The sequence below is a fragment of the Haliaeetus albicilla genome, chromosome Z (genome assembly GCF_947461875.1).
Source record: "Haliaeetus albicilla chromosome Z, bHalAlb1.1, whole genome shotgun sequence".
NCBI lineage: Eukaryota > Metazoa > Chordata > Aves > Accipitriformes > Accipitridae > Haliaeetus > Haliaeetus albicilla.
In genome coordinates, this window is record NC_091516.1 from 38,678,895 (window position 1) to 38,695,515 (window position 16,621).

A 16,621-nucleotide genomic window follows, 5' to 3' on the forward strand; every position below is an offset into this window, starting at 1 on the left:
CAGATCATCAAATATTTGGAGAACCTCAGATAAAAAGAACGGCAGAGGGACAGGTTGAGTACAATTTCCCTTTTAACATAACCACATTAAGAACAATAAACTTAAACATCACTTACAGATGAATAGCCATCATTTTGGTTCCACTTACCACTGGCTGGCTGCAAAGGTAACGACAAAGTTCTCCAATGTACTGGATGACGGTCACATTGTACTTTTTGCAGTCACTCCAAAACTGACTAGCTGAGAACTTCTTTTTTAACACACAGGTTGCACCTTCATGGAAACAGTAGAGAAGGAAATGAAGCATTTTCTCTATATGGCAGCTTAGCTAGCTATGTTCACTACTCCTACAAAACAGAAAATGAGAGGAACTAAGAGCAGCCTTGTTCAGAGAACTATATGGTATTTATTAGAAGACATGCATTCAAACCTGGTAGAAGGGAGATGAACCCAGTCTCCTCCTTGGTGAGACAGTAAACCAATAGAGAAGAGGTTACAAGCAAGAAGACAGCTTCTCTTTGTTGGTGTTGTAACATTATTCAAAAGAGTTTAACTGGAAATATCCAGAAAAGTCAGCCTGAATTAGCAAATAATTTAGCAAATAATAATAATATAATTAATTATAATAATATAATAATAATATAATAATAATGTTATTAATATAATAATAATAATATAATTAATTATATTATCTTATATTTGCTAATATAATTAGCAAATAATCACTGAAACTTCATTTTTCAGCAAAGTATTCATTGATGCACATTCAGACAGAATTAATCCATAATCGAATGATCTTTCCCTTGCTCTGACTTGTCCTCGATGATTTAAGAAACAGGAAATATTTGCCATCAAGTTCTAAATAATCTTTTATAAGAGAGTCATTGAGGACACCTACATTGTCTCAGTAAAATATGTATTTTATTGTCCGTGCCAAAACAGTATACAAGTTAAATGGAAAAAAAAGTTATACATCATCTAAATATATATGACAAAGCTGAATGTTTACTATAAACATATTTGTCAGTCTTTTTAAGTTCACCAAACTACATTTTAGTTCTATTCCACTGTACAATGCTTGGTCTGTACATCCACTAATGCATTATACAAACTGCCAAAATATTACAAATGTCCTTAAACTCCTTTTTACCTAAATATAAAAGAAAGTAAAAACATTTGTGACAAAAATGACTATAACTAATTCTTATCCAGTACCACAAAGATAGCTTGTAAGAGATCCTTTGCAATTACAACACTCCTCTATCCCCAAAATACAGAAATACAAAGCTATTCCCAAAAGACTCTTCATTTGATTTCGGCAAAGCATTAGTTTCCCTAATGGCAGTGAACCTAAGTGTGTTTTATACATTTTTATAACAATTAATTCTCTATTATCAACACAGTTAAATGAAATGAGCCCTACCCAATTCAATGCATCCACCGATGCCAAGAAGAGATGCTGCACTGTGATAAAGAGGCAGAGTGATATAAATGATGTCTTCTGCAGTAGCACCAAAAGCCCACAGTCCAGCAGCTCCTTTAAGAACCTGCATGTGACTGATGACTGCGGCCTTTGGAAGACCTGTAATGAAAACACAAAACCATGCATAAAGATAATTCAATTTTTTTTTTTCCTGTGTAAGGTCTCTAAAATCACAAAAGAATCAATTCTTTCTTCCATATAGAGCCAACAAAGGGCCAAAAGTTTTAGTGTACATAGGGACTTCCTTTAACATTAAGAGGCATCATACTAGATCTCTTTCAGGCAAGAGTCATAGTGACTGTAACATCATTAAGAAAGGTATGGGATCTACACAAAGTAGATCATGAAGTGGGTGCATGTCTAAGATATGTACATCTAAGCCTACCTTTTTGGTTTAGAATGCTAGGAAGACTTGTAGAATTAAAAAAAAAAAAATCCAGCAAAAAGTCCACTCCAGTTAGGTCTTTCTTAATGAGTTTCTTCGGATTCAGCACAGAATTTCTGTTCAGCAACAGAGACTCACATGCAAGAGCTTGGGCTACTACTCTGGTACCCATTATTTTGAGTAGGGGATGTGTTCTTGCTTCATACATATTCTCATACACACACACAAATTTCAGGCTGAGTCCTGACGATGAACAGTGAGAACTGTTAAAAATTTAAAAAAATGTAACGTTCAGAAAGTTTTCTCACTTATTCTAGCAAAGCTATCATTCATTTGAAGACTGAACTAGAGCTGTTAACTGGAAGTGTAATCTATGGAGATTCTAGCTACACTTCAAAGCTATTCCAAAACCCCTCACACTAAAGAGAAAAGGCAATAAGCCTATGTTGCCAATGAACCACTTATAGCAAGAAGTGCTCTACAGAGTCTTAAGTTTTTTCCTACCGCCTGTACAGACAGTTGACTACAGAGCATTCAAGATATTTATTCCTTGTAACTAAGTTTACCAGTCATTGATTTTAGGAGCAACATTATGCTCTTATTTTATCAAATAAGTGTGAAAATGCTCAGTTACTTTAAATTAGAATTAGTTATTCCATACTGTTCAGACTAAACAAAACTTACTCTTTTAGTTACACAGTATATAAAAGAAATCCAACGTAATTTAATGTAATACATACAAGCATTCAAAAACATTTTAAATTCTACATAGCTAAAATTTGAGACTTCACACAGATATTCTGAATGCAGTTATAAGAACAAAATCCTCCTACCTGGTGAATTCTATATTTTTTAGCTAAAACTCCTTACTTTTAACCAGCAAGCTCAACAAAATTTGTATTAGCAACATTACAAACATACCTGACCTTTTGACAATATTTATACTTTCCAAATTTTTTTGTGCTAGACTGACATTTTTATTTCCTAATTTTACCCCAGAACCCTAAGCAAATAAATTAAATAATTAGTTGTATGAGGGAACAAAGCCATAAAACACATCTTCATTTTAAATCTTCTTGTGACTAAAACTGTTGTGTTCAGCTGAATGGGAATGCCAATCTGCTTATCTTAACATCATGCTGCTTTTCATGTCAGTGATCAGTTTTTTTAAAGTCTTAGCTTCCTAGCTCCTGCAGCACTGGTAATAAATTCAGCCATCTGTTTCTAAACTAAAAGGCTAGTAACTTAATCCTATTTTCTGTCTTTACAGTGACCTGCATAGAACGTGATTTAATGAAGAAAAACCAAATGTGTATTTGCTTGTTTGAAGATTGTTTTTTGAAGTTCTATATACAATGTTAGCTATATTAGATAGGCAGTGGTACGTGATCACAAAATAATATTATCATTGTAAACCCACCAAAAGAGCAAAACATTTTATAAACACCTTAGCTGTGAAGTAATAAGAGGTAAAGCTTCTCATAGTATTTGCATAATGTGGCAGGAAAAAAACAGAAGAGAAGCCCATAAACCACTGAATATAAACAGTCACTGAAAAGAAACATGCTATTTCCTACCATAATGCTTCTAGATGAGAAATATGATATTCTACCATGAAAAGATGAACCAAAAGATTAGTGTTTCAGAAAATCAAGTTTCTAGATGAAAGCTGAAGGAAAATATAGACTCTTTAGCAGACATGTACCTGTTGTTCCTGACGTAAATATATATAAAACAGATGACTTGAGGTTGTTGGCAGAGTGTTGATTAACTGGAACAGGATCTTCAGATGCAGCCTCTATTTTGTCTAAAAGGGTATGCACACTTGGAAAAGTGGAGTCTTTGGTCATTATCCAAACACTAACGTCTTTCTGGAGGTTAGGAAGAATTTCTTCTAGTGTCCCAAGCAAATCTTAAAAATTAACATAAAATAATGTTACTTACATTATGTCTTCACAAAACCAGCAAATAAAGTATTTTTCCTCTGAAAGTTTTATTTTTTATAATCAAAAGAGGAATGAAAGTCACCTCCATGGACATTAATAAATTCAATAAAATAATGACAAACTAGAATGAAAATTCACTGAAAACAGGATATAATGTGGGAAAAACACTGCTGACCCCACAAGGTCTAAGTGTCAACTAGCCCTCAAGGCAAAATGGTGAGCCTTGATTACTAGCTCCTGCTTCCCACCTCATTTTGGATAACCCTTGGTCATTGGTAAGACCAGAATGAAGTGTAGTTAAGCTTCAACTTCAAATAAATCATGAAGAAATCTATTGAAGATGCAAGGTGTATATATACATAGCTGGTAATTACAGTGAAGGTTTGCCTGGATGCCCTGAACAGCAATCTCTCATCAAGCAGTATTTTTTTCAAAAGCACAGAAGTGACTAATTTAAAAACAAATACACAAACAAAAAACCTGTGCCATATATGTAGGTACCTGAATTACACAGAATAGAAATATGATACAGGCCCGTGGCTTATTCAGACACTGCCAAAGAAGCATATGGCTATTTACATAGTGCTTTGAGTGGTTTAGATACCTTATTTTAGGTACATCAGATATTTTATTTTCTTATAATCACATGTTCATTCACTAAAAGCCATTAATTCTATTGGCTTTTACCCGAATATAAGTACAAACTCACTTTTATAAAATAAAACCAGCAGCATAACTAAGATCTATTTTGTTGGCTTATCAGGAAAGAAACCATGAGAGAGGGTCCCAGGTTAAACAAAAACAAAAAATACAAATAGAGGCCAATGCTTGAGTAATACATTTGGTATTTATGTTTATATTTCTAAGCATTTTTACAATGTGTCACTTTCTCAGTACACTGCACAGGCATTAAAGTACTAATCCAGGAAAACTCTCAAGGATAGGAATAACATCACTTTCAATAGAAGTATTCATATACTTAAAGACTCATTTACACTTAAGTGCTTTGCTGGATCTCAGCCTATGGAATTAATCTTGCAAATATTCCTGTGAGTATAAATTTATGTTATTATCTCAGTTTTTATAAATGAATAAAAAAACAAACAAAGTTGACACGCCTCACCCAGAACCTCATAATGAGGCATTGCCAGGGCCAGCATTTGAAATCCTGATGTCAGCACCAAGCTAATTCTGCAAATACTAAATACGGATACCCTTAACAGAACTCCTTTGCATAAATTTTACACCAAAATAACTGAAGATTTTTAATCTTTCAGAAAACTACTTTCCTAATGACAGGCTGGTTTATATATTTTAATGAATGACATACTAGTCTCTATTACTATAACAGAGATATAGCCTACTGTCACCAACTAAACATATGTCTTACAAACCTAAAGCCTACAGAGTACAAGTTCTATATATTTTATGAATGTTTAGCAAATAGATCTGATGGAGTGTGACATTAAAAGTTTCGTGTCCTAACTTCCTTGCACTGTAGAATGATTTCAGGAAGGAATCTCTCAAATAATTATGAAAATCTAAAAGATAGATAGCCTCCTGTTTGAATCATTGGAGTACAGTCCCCTTACACTATACACAGCAACAGACTGAAAAAAATGTGAATAAAAAATAATGTTAAGGACAATAGTGTTATCTGCAGGAAATCCCAATGCACTGGAAGTCAAGGTTCATTAGCATATCAGTTCTGTTTTGCTGTTGTATTATAAAATCAGGGTATATTTTTCAAGTAATAAATATGAAAATATAACAGCATTCTTTCTAATGAAAAACAGCTATTAATAAACCAAGTCTGACAGAATAGCTATATACTTATTACCTTCTAATATTGATTTTTGTCTTCTTATTAGGCATATATATACATATATGTCTCCTAAATGTACTAATGATAGTTTGTGTAGGTATAAGGTTAGTTTGAGAACCTAGCAAAGAAACACAGGTGTTAGAAGTGGCTAGACCACCATTTCTGTTCTCAAAAATAGTAAAAGAATATAGCATTCTCTGTCATTCTTTATTGGTGCACTGGCTTCAACTACAGTGCCAGCAAAGATATTAAGGATTGTTAATTGTTAAGGATTGTTAAGAATTTCTGGGCTCCTCCAACTTCCAGTAATAATGTGAACCAGCCTCAGCTGTCCATCCTGTGTAGCATCCTTACCAGATAACAACCGTGATGTACAAACATTGAGAAAAACTGCCCAGTAAAAGTCATCATGCAAAATTATGCTATGTAACTGAAGTGTAATTATAAATGAAATCTCACCTATTGTTTAACTGAACAAGCAAAAGGCTTGGCAAAAAAACCCTCAGTGCGTATCACCCTTTTAAAATACTGCAGATGCCAAAGGGATCATTGCGGCATTTCCTTATTTTCCATAGATAAATCAATTCCTTCTTGCATTTCCTTAAATGGTTTTGCTTTTTACATTTTTGAAAGTGATGAAGATGAAGCTGTATTACCTACCAACTCTTAACTTCTCTACAGAATACATCTTTGTTTAGGACTTCACGACATGAAGAAATTCGCAAATATTTCTAATTTTTTAGTATTCAGAAGTTCTAGATAAGACGTGCACCAAGTTCGTTGTGTATTTGAGTAACATGAAGTGCAAGTCTGTCACAAAGAAGAGGACTTACCTCTTCTTTTTCCCTCTTTCCTTCTTTCAGAGGAAGAAAGATGGCAACTATTAATTTCAACTCTAGACACAATCATTTAAGATTCAAGAATGACAGGAAGCCATAGCTCCCTTTTAGTAGAATGAAACATATTTACTCTAAATAATTAAGATCGATCTTTAAACATACACACTGTTCATTGTTTCTCTAAACACTCACTCATAAAGTCTATGGGGTTTGCTGTTGCATAAGGCTTGCTTGGTTTTTTAACTACTATTGAACTATGAATAGATTATACAATAGGATTTTTCTTCTGTGCTCAGGAATCTAGTACTTCGAACAATATATGTGAACAGCTTGTAATTATATATTATCTTGAAAGAAATTTCTAGGTAGATAGCAGAGAACAGCAGAAACATTAAGTGATTTCCTGAATAAGAAAGGGTAATTTAAAACAGCTGTATTCAAAGTGCCAGAAACTGAAAATTACTTCTGGAACACACAGGAGCATCGGGTGTTTGAAGAAGACTCTCAGTTGTACTAACATATTTCCAAAGAATAATTCTGATGATAGTCAACTAATGTTTTGTTCCATGAACAAAGAACTTCTGTGCCAGACATTGTGTAGGGCTCATTTGTCTTTACATATCTTCTTGTGCATGTGTCAGGAAGAAACAGTCCTCTTGGAGGAACTAGTTTATTTCTAGAGCTACCTGGTATGTCTACTTTACCATATAGGACAGCAATTATGGTAAAACAGTTCAGCTATTTAAACTTGTGGTTTCTCTAAAGTACTTGTTTGCTTTTTACACTATGAAAGTATATTCAGGTTTTGGTTTATCTGTTTTGGAAGCAATGACTATTTATCTAAAGTTTGGCAATGTCACCAGTTCTGTGTGTGTTGTTTACATAATTTGTATGTGAATATTTACCATTTGCTAACTATTTGGCTTCTATGGGAAAAAAAAAACCTGTAATTGGTCAAGATGAATATGCTTCTCCACTTTTTTTGCTTTTTATTCCCCCTCTTGCTCTTAAAGCATTTCATTATTCAATAAAAAGTTTGTGAAACTGTTACATTAAATTCACATGAATACATAACTCAGTTACATCTTTAGAGAAAGCAAGAAAAATATGTTTTGGTTTTGAACTACTGTGCTTGGCTGCAAGTTGCACAAAAGGTTTTTTATGTTATTTTCTAGCAAAGAAACAATGCACCCTTTTGGCAAGGACACAGCTCTACACTGATGAAAGGAATACATCAGATTATGAGATCAACTTGTACTGAACACAGAGTTACTCAGAAGGAGAACTGTATGAAATGGTTCTTGCTTAACTTTGATGTGTACCATGTCTGATATGCTCAGTAAGCTATGGCAAGTCCAAACTCTTCCCCACACTGTCTGGCCTCAGAAAACAGTTGTTACTGTATTTGATGTCCCAAGTGACTCCTTACACTCAGCTCTTACTCTCACTAAGTAATAATAATAGAAATTACAAGCCAGTTGTGGCTCAGGATCAGTGTTGGTATCTTGAAATGCCACTGAAGGCAGTAAAGGGAGCAAAACAGAAACCAGCTTGGGAATCACAGTTGGCACTGTTTTCCACTCAGGCTGTCTGGGACAGAGGCACAGACTATGTAAAAGCAAGCAACCAAAGAGATATGGTGTCTAACAAAGCAGATAAGAGTGTCTTCTGCAGGTCTTCCTTGTCCTAAATGTTCAGGTCTAAATAGCTTTTTATTCCAAATAGTTAAGAAAAGATGGTTTGATAAAATCCATTATTTTTTTCACTCAGTGACTAACATATGAGAGATGATACTGCTACTTGTATATAATACCATATGACCTTAATTCACACATATAAAAAACCCTTTGTTTACTCTCTTTCTCCAGAATGTAGACACACTTCTGTCTGAACTTTAGTGCTGACAGCATAAACCCTGGTTCTGAGCTTAGATGGCAAGCTGTTCAGAAAACACACAGCAGCAGCAGAAAGTGCTGCTGATGCCTCAAGAGTAAAGAATACTTGCACAGCTGGGAGATGTAATTCTGTGAGGAATTGCAGAATCACAGAATTGCTGTGGCTGGAAGGGACCTCTGGAGGTCATCTTGGTCCAACACCCCTGCTCAAGCAGGGCCACATAGAGCAGGCTGCCCACTTGTGTCCATGTGGCATGTACACTCCCTGAATAACCTTTGCTATCAGGACTGATGTAAACCAATCTCATGAAGTTTAGTAACGCAATCCTTTCACAGTTGAATCCTTGCATCAGAAGTCATGGTGGCAATCTGACATGTCCTACTAAGAGCTGAACTCTTCCGAGTAGCAACACACTATAAATGCACTGGCAAATTCCATTTGTACGTTTCTGGTGGGTCACTAGATCGTAAGTGTTGTTTAATAGTATTACTGTTACAAAGGTACTGTCCAAAAAATGTAATGCTTAATTCAAGCAAGATTCCAATGAATAGAAATATTCCCTAGAAAGGGCACAGTGCCTTAGAAGGTGCCTTCATTTTAAGCAGTACCTTACTCTGTTTAACCAGTAGTTTTTAAACGAATAAGGGTGGCATAATCTTTAACAAATGCAGTAACGACAAATACCTTTTAAACAGGTCAGATTGCTGTTAGAGTAAGCTAATGATGGCAGTCTGATAGAAAAAGGGCATACAGCTGCTTTTTTTTCTCCTTTACCAAGTTCCTCATTTACTTACATGTCATTTAACTGCTGTTTCATTAAAAATGCAGTTTTAAACTGCAACTTTTGGATCTCTTTCAACAAACATTCCCCAGAATGGGAGTGGTGGTAGACAATGTTTCTGGGAATGGAAATGTGAGAATGTTACGTTAATAAATTAAAGCAAGAGCTAAATGATCTGGGAACACCACAGACAAATCAAAGCAACTAAAGCAAAAACTCTCTGCCACAGACGCAAGTGGAAATACTGGAAAGGAAAACAAAGTCTAAATATTCACAAATCAGAGAATATATATTTGCCTTACAGCTTGTGGTTGGATAAGAAGGGATAAAACAAGTTACTAGATTGTGCTAAATAACTTTAAAAAACATTGCTGTCATGGAAAAAATTCAACCTTTTAGAGATAGCCATTTCATATAAGAAACAGGCAAGAGGGAGAAATTTTTAAGTTTTTGTAACATATCTGAGGCTTAATAATAAAACATTTAATTGCAGAGAGTTTGTAGAATATGGAAGTCAAAACCAAACCCCCAAAACTTAAGTACCATTGGACGACTCTAATCTAAAGTCAGAAAAAGCAATCAAAATATCAGAGAATTTTCAGACCAGAAGAAAGTCTGACTGCAAGTGCTGAAGGAAAGACAAGATGATACTAATTGGACCAGATTACCAAACCACAACCTCTGGAAAATACACAGGCACAAAACAAAACTGAAGAGTACAAATTCCACAAATGACAGTGATCTTTCTTGCAAGAGGCAGCATGAAAGATTGAACAAGGCATGGAAGAAAATGCAACCATAAATAGTACCCAGCTTATTTGGATAGAGGTATCACATTTGTAAAAAATAAAAGCATTTCAGAAAAATGACAAGATGTACCAAAAGAAGCTGCAAGATGCAATCATCTTACGCAGAGGAAGGCTACATCACTGTTCTGAGCAGGGAAGATTTAGCAGTAAACAATTATCTGTGGGAACTGTTCCAGATATCAGGAGAAAGCGGAAGGCTCCCTTCAGCACAAATGAAACCTTAATATTAAGTGGATTTGAATACAGGTTCCTGATTTAATGTGCCATTACAGACAAGAATTTCAAGAGCAACTTTGGTCTTGCTGAGCACAGAAAGTTGATGGTCAAATCATTAAGGGGATGATTTCTGCTGTGCTGCAGTGTATGAACAAGATTGAAGGTCATCCAAAATATTGCAAAGATAGTTTTGTAATGGTTACAAGAAATGGAATTGGTAAGTCAAGCCTACATTTGTTTGTGGAGGGTGAAAAACCTCCGTATTTTTGAAAATTAGAATTTCACTATCCAGAAATAATATCATTACATACTAATCTCTGATTAAAAAAACAATCTTAGTTGCCAAACATGATGCCCGACTATGACAGCGATAGATCTTGGACCACAGGTTGATTGCTTTTAGTGTAAATATTGGCAAAAAAAAATACTATGTTCAAGCTACTCACAATCCTGTGGAAAATGGTGCCATAAGAACAAAACACACAAAGTTCAAGTCATGCCTACTTTTGAGGAAGAATCCCTTGAAAGACACACTAACACTGGATGAACAGACCTCTGAGAATTATCTAATTAACTGTGTAACCTCAGTGTTAAATACTGCCCTGCAATTTTTATAAACATTAGGGGGAAATTATTATGTACAATAATTACGTATGTTTTTGTTTCAAGAGCGGTATGAGTAAGTCCTCACAGTTACTGAATGGTATATGAACCTTCATTTGCAAAACTTGGACTCCTTTGGAGAGGCTCCTTTTCCATATGACATGGCCAATAAACAAGAACATAACAGAACTTCAACTTCTTTCACAGATACCGACAAAAAAGAGCCTCTAAGCCCCAAAGAAGAATATTGTGCAGTTTTGCAGGCTCAAGGGACTGACAAACTTAATGCAGAGACTAAAACCCATTAATAAAGAAAGAAGATCAACACACAAAAGATCAGCTCAGAGACCAATTTTGTTGGCATCTCTGTTGCATTATCTGTCTGCACGTAGCTCTTCTGTGAGCACAGGCAGACTACTGGAACAAGTTAGTTCAACATAGTCACTCTTACTATCAGCTGCTGGTAACAAGAGTGGAGAAACACAGACCCCGTTATTTTTTTGCAAATGCTTTTTTCATTCATTAGTTAACCCTTCATTTTAATAAAGACTACTCTTAGATACAAGTCTTGATCCAAAGTTCTCCTACACCACAGCCAATGAGCAAGAATTTCCTGAACATTAATTCTGTTCCTCAATTCATACACTCAAAAGTACATATTAATGAAAGGGTGTTAAATGAGATTTTTTTATTATTAAGTAAGTAAGAAGGCAAAATTAAAAACTGTCAGTTCAGAAGCATCATTATCATGTGTTTTGTGATTATATTTAAATTAGCTTTTGTTTCACTAGCTAGTTTTAATTACCAAGCATTCTTAAACCAGCATACCATATACTATCAGAATGACAAAATTTATAATTAAAAAACGTGCAAGGGAAAAATCTTAAATACATTTTTGAAACCACAAATTTGCAGCAGCAGAGAACAGATGGAAGGAAATTCCACCATTTAGCTGTCATGGATGCAGAACACCACAACCTGTGTAATAGGAATAAGGCAGGAAGTTGTGAAATAGAAATAAGGCAGAGTAGACTTGAAATAATACTTTTAGAGAGGCAGGACAACATTAATTTTTTTATCTTTTGAAATATCCTCCTCCAACGAAATGTGAAGGTTCTGTGTGATCTTACAGCATTGCAGGTTTGCTTTCACTTGATCATAAATGCTAAGCCATGTTTAGGTTTTGGATCCGTCTTCAGTTTATACTTCTTTATAATTGAAGCCAAATTTGAATATACAATGTACAGTATGCCTACATCACCATTTTAAATTCTTTTGAAGCACTTAATGAAAATGTAATACTTTGGAAACTTACAAAACACAATTATCTCCTATTCAAACACAGCAATTTCTTCTACAAATCAATGCCAACAGTAAGTTGGTTATTACAAATCAGCCTCCTATGTGCTACACCTGTAAAAAAAACCCCTCAGTTTTAGTCCTTGGAAGACTATCATACCTCTGCAAACAGTTGTACAGCAAAGGTTGTACTGTCTGAGCTTAAACCTTCTAGTTTCCAGTGGTTTTGATCACTAGAAAGATGTGGAGATAGTACAGGAGAATAAAGTACATGACTTAAATAAGTTTAAAATGGACTATTTAAAAAGGAATGGGAAATTATTCTTAATAATCATTTTAATCTTTTGTGAGACACCTTAAGCAACTACGTAAGTGACTAAACGCTTGGAGCAGGCTGTACTTAGATGTTGCAAACTTTCCTGCAATGCACATTTTTTAAGAAAAGATTAAATGGATGTCCCCAAAGCATGGATATACTTGATTCTGCCTGAGAGGCTTAAGCTTTATGATCTCTAGAAGCCCCTTCTAGCCCTAGGTTTCTTTCATTCTGTGAACATCTGAAAATCACGTTTCAATAAAGGAGCTAGAGAGGCATACATGGGGGAGATGTGACATTAAAAGCTTTGGATGTACGAATCAGGTGTATACTCTACCTGCTCCCACAACCAGTATCTTGGGCTCACAGCTACTGACACAGTGCAGGAGAGATCTGGAGCGGACATTGAAGTTGAGGAAAGCCACGACGCAGCCCAGCTTGGCCAATCCGAACCACACGTGGATGAAGTCTGGCTCGTTGCCCATCAGCAAGGCCACTGTGTCGCCCTTCTTCAGAGCCCCGTGGTGCAGGAAGACCTGCGCTATCCTGTTACTCCTCCTGTCCACATCCTTGTAGGTGTGCACCTTCCCTTCATAGATGAGGAACGGCTTGTGGGGCTGCTTCTCAGCCAGCTTCACAAACTTGTCCAGGACAGTGACGATCCTCCCTTGCAGCCGGTACATCTCCACTCTCAGCCCGTACAACAAAACTTTCAGCAGGTATCTCAGGTCAGCCCAGAAGTAGGGGAAGAGGAGTTTCTGGATGAGATGCAAGGAGACAATTCCGGCGGCAGCGCCCGGTACCCAGGTGGGCAGCATTGGGAGTGGACAAAGGTCGTCCCAGCCACTCATTTCCTTGCAGCCAGGCGGCTTGACGCACGGAGTCGGGACGTGGTGAGCAGCGGGGCTGGGTGCGGAGTTCAAGGAGAAAGCCGGTCAGGGCTGAGGCTTTTCCCGCCCTCTCCTCCTCCAGAGAAGTGCGCCGCCGCCCTGGGAAGCCGCACCAACTCCCCGGTCAGGCACCAGCAGCGCAGGGGCAGGCAAGCAGCCGGCGGCGACCGCCAGTCGCACACCTCCGCCCCGCTGCACGGCTCAGCCCCGGCACGGCCGCCGCCCACAGCCTGCCTCAGCCCCCCCCAGCCCCCCCCCGCTGCGGCGGGCCCTGCACCTGCGGGACGGCACGCCCCGGCGGGAGAGGCCGGGGCAGGCAGGGCGGGAGGCCCAGCCCTCACCACGCACGGCTGAGGCGAGAGCCCCCCTCCCCGGCGCCCGGGACTCACGGACAGCACCAAGCTGCTGGCGGCCGGCGGCGGCTGCTCCCTGAGCCCGTTGCATAAGGCGCAATCTGCCGCTCACCCCACCCCCGGCGGCGGGAGGCCGGGAGGTTGGCTCCTGGGTAAGGCAGCGGCCGAGCGCAGGAAGCCTCGCCCCGGCATGGCCCTCGCCGCGGCGGGCGGCGGCAGAGCGAAGGCCGGGGCGCTGGTCCCTGGGGGGACGGTGGGACGCGCCGGGCGGGCGCCCCCCCCCCCGCGCTGGGCTGTTCCCTCGTTACTTGTAGCGGTTCGGCCCCGGGAAGTCAGTTGCCACCGTTGATCCCTGGGGCTCGGCTCTGCGCTGAGGTGTCGAGCAGGGCTCATCGTCCAGCCGCTGTCACCTCAGGGGCCCAGGCCAGCCCGCTGCCTGTGCTCACACACCACCTGGGCCTCAGGAGCGGTTTTAGACCGAGGAGACCGGCCTTGCAACTAGCCCAGGTCTGGGAAATACCTTCAGGACCGGTTCAGTCCACGTGAAGCTGGGGCCTGGGCCAAGGCCATGGGTCAGTGTACCATCCGATTGTCTTCATGCTGAAGGGACACTGCTGGCAAGAAGCAGTCACGCCTGGGCACGGTGCTGATCCTGCTGCTGTCTGTCACCCCCAGTGCTTCAACGCACTGATGGCTCCCTGCCATCCAAAGGCATCCACTGCCGTTGCTCTTGGTGAGACGCAGAATGTAGCGTTCATGTGTTTTAGTGCAGCTGAGTCTGGAGTTACATGGACCGTTGGAAGCTGAGGTCATTTTATGACTGGCGAATTTTCTGCCCTTCTGTTGGCCATGAGCAGTTGGAATCCATAACTCTAGTGCATTGTGACAAAAAATCGGAAGGTACTGGCTTATTTTAAATTTGTAGCCTATAGTAAATGCATTTTTTAACAGGATATGAATGTGCTTTTAAGTCATTCTGAATTTTCTAAAGTCATAAGACCGTAAGTACTGGTAGTTTACAGTATGAACACCTCTGTCTGCATGTTGCCAATATTACAGCAGAATAATCTAGCCTTTTGTCACGTTCTGCACCCCATCCTATTGTTTGCCTCATGTACTGGGCTAGTGCTCCAGGGTTTTATCTTGACTAGTGCTCCAAGTGTTCTGCAATATTTGCAAGAATATACTTATCATCCGTCCAGTTGGCACTTGATATTCAAATCTCTTTCTTCCCCGGAATGGTACGTCTTAACTGTGAGATCTGAAAGCTGACAGTGTAGCCTTTGTTTGCATTGTCTTCTTCAGATACTAAGCCAGCCTGCTATGTCATTTATGAACCTTGGAGTCAGTGAGGGATGTCTTCCTGCTCTGAACAAAGAAGAAGTTTATATACCAGAGGTTACTTCTTCTGAACTCATCTTGAATTTTATGAATAGCGTGGAGGGAATCGCATATCAGAAAGGATATGCTAACCCTTCTTGATACTGTCTGGCACAAGTGTTAGTAGAAACCTTGAGGAGAGTAGTAAAGCCTGAACAGTAAAAGCAACTTGTCACTCAGTTCTTTCTAGAATCCTGCCTTACTACATCCAGACAGCATCTCTCAATTTCTGCTCTGCAGGTCTTCTGGCCACTGCTCATGCTTCCACGCTCAGAGTGGAACAGCCCTGACAGACCTTTGTTTCTCTAAAACACTTACCTGATATCCCATTCATCCAGCCTGTATCTAGCCCAGTGGCCCTGTCTCCTGTTCTGCTAAACCCCCAGCCATTCTCCTTTGCGACCAGTCTACAGCTTCTTCTCTTTTTTTTTCCCTTCCTTTTTTCCCCCCTTCTTTTCTTTTCTCTCCTGCTCTGAATATCAGTCACTCTTTCAGCCTGTAAACTGTCCTATACAGCTTTTCTTTTTAGGGCAGAGGCAGTTTGCATATGGCAATTTAAAATGTTTAAATATTGGAAATACATGTGACAGTTACGGTTTAAACATTTCATACATTAAGCAAATGACCTAAATTTGTCCAGAGTCCACCTTAAAAAACTTACGACTTACTTTGAACCATGGTATTTTTCCTGCAAAGCTTGCTTTGTCTAACTTCTGTGGGTTTCTTAGCTAACCCTGTTCACCTCAGCAAGAAACTCCTGTCAGCTTCTTCTCTTCTTCTGCCCAAGTCTTCCTCTTTATGTCTAAGGATCTCCTTAGCCTCTTTTAGAGCCTTGTGACTAAACAAAATTGCTATCAATGAAGTGTGTATGGAAATGTTCATGGGTGAGGAAGCAACAGAACTGAAAGGGTGATCTGTACTGATAATGAAGAATGCAGTTTTCAGGCAGTCAAATTGAGGAATGTATTGTTGCTGGCAAGCCCAGAAGGCCCACACTCTGATTAAACCACAGCACAAATGACTTATTATGGGGCAAACCTGCCCTCTCACCGGAAGAGGATGACAACAAGGGTACAGCATATCACATATGCCCCTGGTCTCCTGTTCCCCAGTAGGTGGTAGGACAAGGAACTTACAAAGAACTCAAGAGATGTAATTCAAATGCCACAAACAGATTCCTCGAATTGTCATGTTAGTACAAGAAGACTTTTCCTTCCACAGTAAATGTGATACAGATTTCTGTTCTACAAACTCAAAAACATATAAATCACTCTAAATCACAGTGCACACTGCCTTCCTCAATGTTTGATAAAATTATTACAGTAGGCTAGTAATGGAAACAGTAGATCATCAGTTTCTCAGGCTTTTTGGCATATGTTCCACATCATGAAGTTGGAGAATTGGTACTTTATTGCTGAGAGAAAAGACTAGATTTAACCAGAGCTTTTGAAGGTAGATTTTGTACCAAACCCCCACTGATTTTAACAGGAAAAGTTCAGTTTACTCATTTTATTTTTTCTGCCCTTGAAACTGAGAAACACAAGGAATAATGGAAATTTAATTCTGGCCACTTGACTCAAGCCAAAGCTCAGCTTTGTGG

The 16,621-nt window shown here is 38.8% G+C and overlaps 1 protein-coding gene across 3 annotated transcripts in view; it reads right to left on the reverse strand.

The window, feature by feature from the left end:
• Positions 1–13,921, reverse strand: part of SLC27A6 (solute carrier family 27 member 6) — a 46,899-nt gene extending 32,978 nt beyond the window's left edge. The window contains exons 1-5 of one of the 3 annotated variants that reach the window (XM_069777643.1): positions 13,630–13,906; positions 12,736–13,387; positions 3,574–3,780; positions 1,424–1,582; positions 149–273 (exon numbers count right to left, since the gene is read on the reverse strand). In XM_069777643.1, the coding sequence (XP_069633744.1) occupies positions 149–273; positions 1,424–1,582; positions 3,574–3,780; positions 12,736–13,249 (1,005 nt within the window). In that variant the 5' untranslated portion in view covers positions 13,250–13,387; positions 13,630–13,906. Of the gene's footprint in view, positions 1–148; positions 274–1,423; positions 1,583–3,573; positions 3,781–12,735 lie in introns of all 3 variants that reach the window. The other 2 variants (XM_069777646.1, XM_069777644.1) reach the window with 2 other exon arrangements.
• Between the last annotated feature and the right edge of the window lie 2,700 nt (positions 13,922–16,621).